This window comes from Drosophila mojavensis, unplaced genomic scaffold (assembly GCF_018153725.1).
Source record: "Drosophila mojavensis isolate 15081-1352.22 unplaced genomic scaffold, ASM1815372v1 contig_16, whole genome shotgun sequence".
Taxonomy (NCBI): domain Eukaryota; kingdom Metazoa; phylum Arthropoda; class Insecta; order Diptera; family Drosophilidae; genus Drosophila; species Drosophila mojavensis.
This window is the reverse complement of record NW_025318693.1, coordinates 6260592-6270529: the sequence shown is the minus strand read 5'-3', so window position 1 is coordinate 6270529 and position 9938 is coordinate 6260592. Positions and strand designations below refer to the sequence as shown.

The following is a 9938-nucleotide window of genomic DNA, read 5'->3' as shown; positions in this document are numbered from 1 at the left end:
TCTCATCAGTAAACAAAATGAAGTAAGCAACTAAAGTAAGTAAAAACTATAATATTAAACTTGACTACGAATTCATCGGGTAGTACCCTATAGTATCTCAAAGCATAGAAATAGTGATGCCGTCACAATAATGGACTATAATACTCATTGATTGTTTAATCCGGTACTTTTCTAACACAATTTACAATCGAATTGATTCAAAGCAATGACATGCAAAGCTGATAACAGAAAATGTGAAAATCGAAAGGTGAGAGCAGACAATAACTGTTACTTAAATATAGAACAAGTTCATTCACACTCAAAATATACATTTGTTGCCCAATTCAAGTTCATTTACAATCAAAATATACATTGGTTGCTCAATTCATATGTCAACGTGCACGACTTAGAATACTCTATGATATTTAAGTATAGATATTATGCAGCATGCTCACGGAGTACACATTATTTACAGAGTATGCAGTAGTTTAAAATCAGGGAGCACAAATTCCAGGCAAAACTTTAAGATTTATTAAGTCCATCGGAGCACCTAAAATTCAAGAAAATAATGTCAATTTCTTAAAATTAGTTATTGGTGTTCTCTTGATAAAGGTACTATGAAATTTCCATTAAATGGAAAAAATCACAAATCAATTTTAACTATCTATTCCATCTAGATTGTTTCTCATATGACATACATCAAGTCTAAATTACAGTTATGTTTTTACGACTTACTTCCTTAGGCAATAGAGCATTTAATCTTTGTTATGCCAATAGAAACTGACCTTAATTATTTCCGAATATTTACACCACCACCATGAACCAAAGAATTGATATCTCGATTTGATAAGAGTACAATGAAACCGTTTTCGCATTGATAGCTTGCAATGCAATCTTCGACGAGTATAAATCAGGCAAGGCATATTCATTTTCGGCAAATAAAAGCAGCTCCCGGCACCTTGGCAAATCATTCCCAGTTAGTAGCTCACCGAGATATAATGTTGTCGAAAGTAGTTCCCTTGTTCTTGGTAATTGGCACCGCCTTGGCCATGATGCCAGTGAAGCCCCAGGTCAGCGCCGATCGCAGCTTGGTGGACTTTATGCTGCAGAACAATGCCCGTGGAGTGGGCATTGGCGACCCAGCACTGAAGCAGTATTGCTTCAACCGGTACCTGCCGATCCTGAAGGATGTTACGGACCAGTACGAGGCCGACTACAACAAGTGTGTGAGCACCTACCAGGCGGAGTGTGCCGGAATCGACGCCAAATACCTCGAGCCTCGTGAAAACAGTGCCAGGATCGCCAAGGAAACCTGTGATGCGCTTCTGAAGTGCGATAGCAACGAGAACTACGTTGATGCCTTTGACTGCTACGCCAGCACGGTAAGTTCACTGAGAGCCCAACTGGCCATTTGAACACATCTAAAACTCCGTCTCACAATAGGGCTCCACATACTCAAAAGTACTGTTCTCTCTGTCCTCGGACGGCAGTGAATATGGTGGCATCATCAGGGAGCTGTATCGCGCCGCCGAGTCCGTTGCTGAGTTCTGTGTCAACTATGCCGAGCGCGTCTATTGGGAAAATACCGACAAAACCTATACCGAGCTGCAGAGCTGCCTGGATGGTGATATTAACGACTCTACCGTAAAGACTACAAGTACCTCGACTACAACAGTGCAATCCACAACCAAAGCAGCTTCAACGACCTCGACCACCTCAACCAGTGCGTAATTTGTGAGTCCACTTCCCTTAAATATTGAAATTGATGTGAAATGCTTATAACTAAGAAAATAGCTCATTGTAAGAAAGAAAGAAAGCAGCAATAAATGTTTTTTTTTTTAATCTTGAGCAGAAATCATTCTATAGTAAAATCAATTTGCCTCAAATCTTTTAAATGCTAAACATGTGACAATATTGCGAAAAATAAAAAATTAAATAGTATTTTTTGTTTTATTCTCATCTATGGCATATTACCCACTAAAACTTCGAAGATTCTTAATGTAATAATCTCTAGAATCTATAGAGTTTTGTGATCCTAAGCTGCACTCCATGGCACGTGAGCTTTGATTGACAATTTAATATTAAATTTTCATTTGTTAATTCCCTCATATTGTCATATATCACCGAATAAAGAGCTATCAGTAAATATCTATGTCAGAGATCTTTAAAATGCGACATGAAAAGGCTTAAAGGCATAATAAATGTGTTCATGATTATTAAAGTATTTTTTGTGACTATCTCCAAAATATGCTCTATATTTTATATCAATATATCAATATTCTTAAACCTGAATGAATGACACCCTGCAAACTATTTATTATCTCCATTATCAAACAGACAACAGTAGCAGGTGGTATACATTTATAGCTAAATCAAACTTAATGATAGTTGGTTGATTGTATTTTTTTTTTTTTTTTTTTAACCATATGTATGGCAAATTGATTTCCTTAATAATAATGGAATATTTGCAGCTCACTATAATTTTTATATTTTCATATTTTTATATTACAATGCATATTATTTGTTCCTTCATATGAACACAAAGCTGATTGTTGTAGCTAGGGTATTTTCTAGTCGGGGACTTTCAAAAGTTACCATTTGATTGCTTTGCTGAAGTTTAGAGATAAGGATATTCCTCGAACCCGAGTGATTATTTTAACGTAAACAATGAGAACTGGAAAAAATACACGTGCGAATATTTTGCAATAGCATGGTATTGTCTTATCTGAGTATATAGGATACTCCACATATATATATATAGCTCTAATCTATAAGTATTTTGCATATATTAAAATGTTTTCAAGTATGTCAAAATTTTAGAGCCATGCTGAATTATTTAATTATTGACTCCTGGGTCACTCATTAGCTTGTAGTTTGCAACATCCTTATACAAAAATTTTCTGATGGTCAGCAGACATTATCTGATTTCGAAGTTTATCTATGTATTTAAGATATAGCTAAACTTAATTGTTATCTAATCAATATGAGTATAGAAGTTGGATAGGCAAAAAAACAAAATGATTAAAAAGTTACACTAAAAAAAAAAATCAATCTGCTTGTGTTAGTATGTACATCGGCATTAATAATTAAAAGATAATGGAGTAATTCGAGAGTCTGCGCTTAGATATAAATACAGCGAGTACTTTCAGCATTCGAAAACTAATTCTGTAGCGAACGATCGAGTTGACTGTTCGCCTGCCCAACAATATCCTGGTGAAGATGACCTTGAAAGTAATCGTGGTACTAATGGCTCTGACCATTAGCGTTGCGCTAGCTCGCAATCTGCAGCCGTCACTGAAAGCCGGTCAAAAGATTCGACAGCTGCATAGTGAGAGCCTGGCTCTGGCCGAGACGCATCAATCCACATCGACGACTTGCTTCTCTACCTACAATCCTCTACTGAGCCAAGTCGCGAGCAACTACGAAGTGGAATACGAGCGTTGCATTCAAGCCTATGAAACATGCAGCTCGAATATTGACAATTTATATAAATCTGCTCGCCTAGAGCTTGAGTCGAGTGTTTATCAGTCCTGCAGATCCCTCAGCAACTGCAATATGATTACGAATGCCTACTCAGCCTTCACTTGCGCCTCAACTACGGTAAAAAGGAATTCCTTCATTGCTCTATTGATGAAATGCAAACTTACATATTAATCAAATTTCAAATATTCTTTCAGGCTGCTGAAGACTCAAAGATCTTCTATTCGATTTCTGCCAACGCATCGGACTTGGCTGCCAGGAGCAAGGCTGACTACATTGAGGCCGAGACTGCAAAGTCCGTGTGCATTAACCTTGCGGAGAAGAACTATGTTGAGGATACCTCAAGGGTTTATGGCCAACTGAATAACTGTCTGCTAGGCTACGACATTCCTAATCCACCTACAATAGGCACTGCTACACCTCCTCCAACTTATGATGACACAACTCCTGATCCTGATGAAGATTACACAACATGGAAATACCCCACAGATGACCCAGACAGTTCCAAATAAGCGAATTCACTTTGTTAAATTTCAATTTCAAATAAAAGCATACAACAAATACCTTTTTTTGTATAAACTTTTGTAATAGAGTTTGCTTAAATTCCCAATTAAATATCTAAAAGATGCTATGATTTTGTTGTTTAGCCAATGCCAAAAAATCCACATGTTTTTAATTTAATTTGATTCATTTAAATTGAATTGAATATTGTGTTGTATAATTACTTTATAGATCCTGAAGACTCTGTTCTATATGTTTATCTAGTAAAAGTGAAACACTAAGATTTCTTTTAGATGCAAAAGCTCAAAAGCTGCACAAGAGCAGGAGGAGGAGCAACATCGAAAGGCAGTGTCCTTAGCTTGTCCATAGCTGCTAAATGATTAACATTTATTAAGACTGTGTTATCCATTTTTAGGGAAGATTTTACAAGTGAAAATGTAATTTTCATTTATAAAATGAAAAACTACCCAGTGAAATATCATTTGTATAGGAAGCTAAAATTATATATACAAGTATATCTATATGCATATAAGTATTTATGGAACCATTGAAATTGTAATTGAATTACTTGTTTAGAAAATGTCAATCAATACTTCCGTTGGCTTAGTAATAGATAAGACAAAAGTCTTTCTATGACAAAATTAATTAAGAGCAATTATATGTCAATTACCGCTACAAATTCCGGCAAGCAACAGCTACTAATTACATATATCAAATTGAAAAGCGTTTCTGATAACATATGAAGTTTTGCTACAAATTCTAGGAATCCGAAATAGGTGTAGCGGCCATAATTGGTGCTCAATATCCAGATGGCTGCCTTATATAAGGTAGAGCACTTTCAAATCTCTATTAAGTTTGTCTAGAGCTTTGAGATGTCGTCGACTGGCAGTCTAGTGGTGCTCCTCGGCCTGGCCGTAATGGCTGCTGCCAGGCTGCAAATACCAAAGATCCAAAGCCTGCAGCATCAGGCGGAGGTGCTGAGCGTACAGAATCCGTCAAATGGACCTGCTTGCTTTTCGTTCTATAGACCAATGCTAGACAGCATCGCCGAGCAATACGAGGCGCAATATAACTTGTGTAACTCCCAATACGAAGACCAGGCCGTCATAGAGTATGCCAAATGGCAGCAACCACGTGAGCAGCTTACGTCCAGGGGCCGTAACTCCTGCGGCCGGATTGATAACTGCGCCTCAATTGTGAGCGCCGTACAGGCCTTCGAGTGCTACGCGGAAGTGGTGAGTACTTCTCCCTAAGACTGAGTAGCCATAGTGTAACTACTATTTTCTTTTAAGGGCTCCGATGAGTCGAAAACTATGTACGGCATTTCAGCAAATGCCATTGAAATGCTGACGGATATGGAGGCACTGTATCAGAAACTGATTTCAGCGAAGGACATTTGCATCAACAATGCGGAGAGAACATATGTCGAGTTTACCGCAACCGTATACGAGGCATTGAATGACTGCCTAAGTGGCAAAATTATTTTAACTTCAACACCTAAATATGATATAACAACAACCCCAGACCCAGACCCAACAGCAACAACAGATGAGGGTTATACATTTCCATAATATTTTGATACTACACATAAAAATGAATAAATGAAGGATTCAATACGGTTATACAAATATGAAACGAAGGTTTCTTATCCATATATGAGTTAATTAAAAAAATAAAAATAAAAAATTGAACAGTACCTTCCTAGTTCCGCTATGGGTTGGAAAAAGTATTTCTAAATGTTACACTGATCAGAAACTTTGAAAATAAGTTAAAGATAGCAAATATGATATGGTCGGATTAAAATAAGTTGAAATTTGATTTATATAAAGAATAGAAACACTTGAAATACAATTAGAGTCAGATTTTAGATGTTAGCATAGACGAATAAATAGATATCAATAACAAAGTCAGGAAAACTGTAGCAAAGGTACAAACACAAAGTAATTACAAATGAAACGAGCTACTTGTAATACGACTTGAAGAGATTTTCATATATATCGAGTTAATATTGTATTGAGCTAGTTGGCAGACCACCCGAAAGCCTGACCCAACTATCGAGGCAGCTAGTTTTTATGTGAAAATTTTATGACAGAATTGCGGCAACAAAAGACGCACAAATTTCCCACACGCACAACTCGACGAGGTCCGACGAGGTCCGACGAGGTCCTACGTACGACGTAGCAAGATAGCACTTGCGATATGGCGATTATCGGAGCGAGTGTATCAATGGCACTGGGCACTGGGCAGTTGGCTGTAGCACCGGCCAAAAATTCTGAAATCCTTTGCCATATTTATGGCTTTGCCACACCCAGTTTGGTGCGGACAGGTATACGAAAAATCAGTGCACATCTTGTTGTACACGAAAGGACCTTTTCGTCCTTTCATGAATTGCCGCCGTAACAGGCTACCAAATTTTTCGCTTAATTAATTTGAAATATTTGCGGGAAAATGTCAGGCCGAACTACTTCAATTGAGTTGTTCGGTTGTTGCAGTTGTTGTTGTCGTTGCTATGGGAAGGCATCCCCTCAATGGCCAAGTAGGCGTCAAACTGTTTTGAAAAGGATGCCAAGTCGAACATCGAACTCTGCGCAATGCAGAGCTGAGCTGAGCGGAGCTGAGCCTGGGCTGGGTCTGTTGCCCGTTGCCGATGTCGGGACTACAATTGCCAGTCATGTCTTCATAAATTTTATTGAATTGAACCGTTTGCCAGGTCTCAACATGCGCCCAACATACAAAACGGCTCCGTGTCTGCGACTCCTCCGGCTGGAGCTTTAGGGGCCGGGCGGGGTGTGCCTCGGCATTGGGGACTTGCGTCTATTTGCCTATTTCATCTTTTGCCGACGCTTGTACAGAGCCTTAAATTGAATCGTTACAAATTTTGTTGCTCGTTATAGCAAGCGTTTTATTGCCCAACCAGTTTGCCCGTTTGCCAGTTTGCCAGCTTGGCCCAATGCAAACCAGACATCGGGCCAAAACTCCACAGATTATGATCAGCAGACCTGATCGCAGTCGCAGTACGCCCTCGCCCGGTCTCTCGTCCTCGAACGGTAGCCTCTGGGACCGCCTCTTGGGCTCGGTCTGGGACGCAGCGTTAAATAACTTCATTAAATGCCCTTTGACATTTATGCTGAATGCATAGAATAGATGTACGTATCTATGTGTGCGTGTGTGTATCTGTGTGTGTGTGTGTGTGTGTCTGTGCATATGCCTCGTCGCCCGCTGGTTATCGCTTCGGGCAGATCAAGAACGCGCGCACAGGTAGCTCCTGGCTCTATAAATTACGTAATCATCTGATAATGAAAATTGTTTACAAGCTACGACTTGCATCCAGCACGCCCACAGTAGCCGCAGAGCAGACACAAAAGGTCACAGCAGCAGCAGCAATCAGCAGTACAGCCTTACATTTTCATTTTCTATTCAAAGTATTTATTTTCCTTTCTCATTTCACTGAATAAGTGTGTGTGCTGCATATAGATGGATGTATGTATGTGTATTTATGTACATCATGTCAACGCTGATTAGTTGCTTTTTTATGAAGAGCTCGCCAAGTGGCGGGGCCTAGAGCAGGGGCCAGAGCTAATTGCTCTAATTTCTAGCTAAGCGAACTCAGCTTGGCTTGGCCTCCAAGTTGGCCGTTTGACATTTTTTATGTCGAGCTCTGCCATAAATATTGACTGTGGCATCGTTAAAAGGATCGCTGCAGATCGCGCAGCTTGCGCCGCCGATGCTTATCAAGCTGAGCTCCGCTGTTGCCCCTCTGTCCGAATTTGTCTTCGTTTTTGGACTTGTCTTCGACGTCGTCGTTGTCTTCTTCTTCTTCGCCTTGTTTTCGGCGGCCCTTTTGCCCAAACAATAGCTCTTTTAGCATTTCGATTTGACTGTGCTTAGCGGTATCAAGAAGAAGAAATGCGCCAAGCCAAAGATTTATTGGGCTCGATGCTCTACATTTTCAAAAAAACGAGCGCACTTGACTCGATGTCCTTTGCCTAAGGCATGCGGAATGTAATTGAACTCATTATATAGAGTAGCTTACTATATATATATATATATAGATATTATTATTATCTCTCGTTATATATCTAAGACACACATTCTTTATAAAGAGCTTTTTAATATAATATTCCTTATCTAGATCACAGTTCCCAGAGCATCCCAGCTTCGTCGAATGCCAATCTGAAACCTAACGCTGCGATTTTTGCGTACTCCGTTCGTTCAATCGGCAGGGATACCCAAACACAGTGATCGATATGCGAAGATCAGAAGAATTGCGATCTCCATTGGAGATCGCCTTTGGCTGGGGCTGTCGCCGCCTGAGCATGTTTGATCAGAAAATTATTATGTATCTGGAAACGATTAACAGACGCATTTCAATTTTATTGCGCCAGATCATTATCGTAGCCAGATCGAACCCAGAAAAAAAAAAAAAAAAAAAAAAAAATAACAAAACACACTGAGACCAAAAGCTAAACAAGAGCGAGAGCAAATGGTTAGATTCATGATATAAGCCCAGCAGCAGCTGGAGTCGGAGTCAGAGTCAGAGTTACAGCCGGAGCATCAAAGCCAGCGCCGATTAACGTGCAGGCGCGAAGAGAAACTTTGGCTTTCGCTTGGCTCGGCGACGATTTCACCCAGTGCCACACTTACAACTGGCCAAAAAGAGAACGCCAGACGTGCCATTGCGGGTGGCTTTGGTAATTAGACAACAAGTGTCTAAAGAGCGCGTTGCGGCCAGTTCAAACGATGAGACGGGACGGGACGGGACGGCAAGGCCCACTAATGAGGAGCCAACCAACACACACACACACACATGCACACACACGCACAAAAAAGGCAGCAACAACAACAATAAGGTGAAGCTGACCAGCTTCCCACTTGTGCAGCTCATCTTAATGCGCGCAGCTGATCCGAGCTGAGGAGGTGTTAAAATCGTTGCCGCCTTTGGGCAATTGAGCGCTCGGCTGCGTAGGCTAGCAGTGAGGCATTGTGCAAATATATTAATCATAAGAAAATCGTCGGCCAAACGAGCTCTGCCTTTAAGTTGGCCGCTAATTTTCATACGGTTTGCTTTATCAATTAGGCAGCCACTGATCGGAGCTGCTGGCCCACTCTGGTCAGGCACTTAGCTGCTTCGGCTCTACTCGCGATTGTCAAATAATTTCGGTTTGATCGCACCGCCGCCAGCACCAAGCCAAATATGATGATGATGTTGATGGGCAGGCACTTCGGAAGCCGCTTCTGTGGCCCGGCAAGCATATCAATTTAATTTGTTTGTCCAGCGGCGGCGTTTGGTAATGGACAGCTAAGTGGCCAAACAGTTGTTTGACCAAAATGCCGAACTGTTTGCCTGTTTACCGCTCACATTTTGGCTGACAAATTGTTGGGCCCGAAGCCAAGCGAGCTGCCTAAAGTATTTTCAAATCGAAACGCTTCTGCCTCGTTCATAATTGGCTCAAAGAATCACGGCAAAGGGTGCGGATGCGTTCATTAATATGTTTATGTGTACAATACAACTTCATCGCATCGTAATCCCGACTTTAGAGCGCAAGCATTGTGATGGCACTTGGAATATGCTTCTCCGCCCACGACAGGGCTGCTTAAATTGGTTTACACCAACAAAAGCCGAGGGTTAGCAGCACAATTTGAGGGTTAACGCCAACCACCCGTAGCCGAAGGAAAAGTCAGAAGCCAAAGACAAGTTTGTTTATGCATTCGTTCCACCCTTCAGCAGTGGCGCTCCCATGATTATGATGCCATGATATATGACATACGAGAGAGAGAGAGAGCGAGAGAGAGGGGGAGAGAGTATATGTGATTTTGATGCTGACGATAACGAGGGCACTCACTAGTGCTGGGCACTGCTTGATCTACTTAATAACCCCTACATTCTCCCACTGCGCCAGTCCTATAATTTGCCATTTAGTCAGAGCAACGGCCCGCCTATCCAGTTCCGTCCAGCCGCCCCCACCGACTCCGTTCGC

The 9938-nt window shown here is 41.0% G+C and overlaps 3 protein-coding genes across 3 annotated transcripts; all 3 read left to right on the top strand.

Annotated features, from left to right (window-relative positions):
• The first annotated feature begins 925 nt into the window (after window positions 1-925).
• LOC6573257 lies at window positions 926-1821 on the top strand. The gene is made up of 2 exons (XM_001999308.4): window positions 926-1361; window positions 1423-1821. The coding sequence occupies exons 1-2, from the start codon at window positions 978-980 to the stop codon at window positions 1708-1710; spliced, it is 672 nt and encodes a 223-aa protein (XP_001999344.3). The 5' UTR covers window positions 926-977; the 3' UTR covers window positions 1711-1821.
• Window positions 1822-3126: 1305 nt separating this feature from the next.
• Window positions 3127-4022, top strand: LOC6573258. Its single transcript, XM_001999309.3, has 2 exons — window positions 3127-3579; window positions 3657-4022. Exons 1-2 carry the CDS (start codon window positions 3199-3201, stop codon window positions 3969-3971), a joined length of 696 nt encoding a protein of 231 aa, XP_001999345.1. The 5' UTR covers window positions 3127-3198; the 3' UTR covers window positions 3972-4022.
• Window positions 4023-4805: 783 nt separating this feature from the next.
• Window positions 4806-5656, top strand: LOC6573259. The gene is made up of 2 exons (XM_001999310.3): window positions 4806-5195; window positions 5253-5656. Exons 1-2 carry the CDS (start codon window positions 4833-4835, stop codon window positions 5529-5531), a joined length of 642 nt encoding a protein of 213 aa, XP_001999346.1. The 5' UTR covers window positions 4806-4832; the 3' UTR covers window positions 5532-5656.
• The last annotated feature ends 4282 nt before the right edge of the window (window positions 5657-9938 follow it).

What these genes read in the sequence shown, in the direction of transcription:
- LOC6573259 (XM_001999310.3), top strand. Translation starts at nt 4,833, where the DNA reads ATGTCGTCGACTGGCAGTCTAGTGGTGCTCCTCGGCCTGGCCGTAATG. An exon ending in TCGAGTGCTACGCGGAAGTG is followed by an intron (nt 5,196 to 5,252) that starts GTGAGTACTTCT and finishes TTTTCTTTTAAG; the next exon opens with GGCTCCGATGAGTCGAAAAC.
- LOC6573258 (XM_001999309.3), top strand. Translation starts at nt 3,199, where the DNA reads ATGACCTTGAAAGTAATCGTGGTACTAATGGCTCTGACCATTAGCGTT. An exon ending in TCACTTGCGCCTCAACTACG is followed by an intron (nt 3,580 to 3,656) that starts GTAAAAAGGAAT and finishes ATATTCTTTCAG; the next exon opens with GCTGCTGAAGACTCAAAGAT.
- LOC6573257 (XM_001999308.4), top strand. Translation starts at nt 978, where the DNA reads ATGTTGTCGAAAGTAGTTCCCTTGTTCTTGGTAATTGGCACCGCCTTG. An exon ending in TTGACTGCTACGCCAGCACG is followed by an intron (nt 1,362 to 1,422) that starts GTAAGTTCACTG and finishes GTCTCACAATAG; the next exon opens with GGCTCCACATACTCAAAAGT.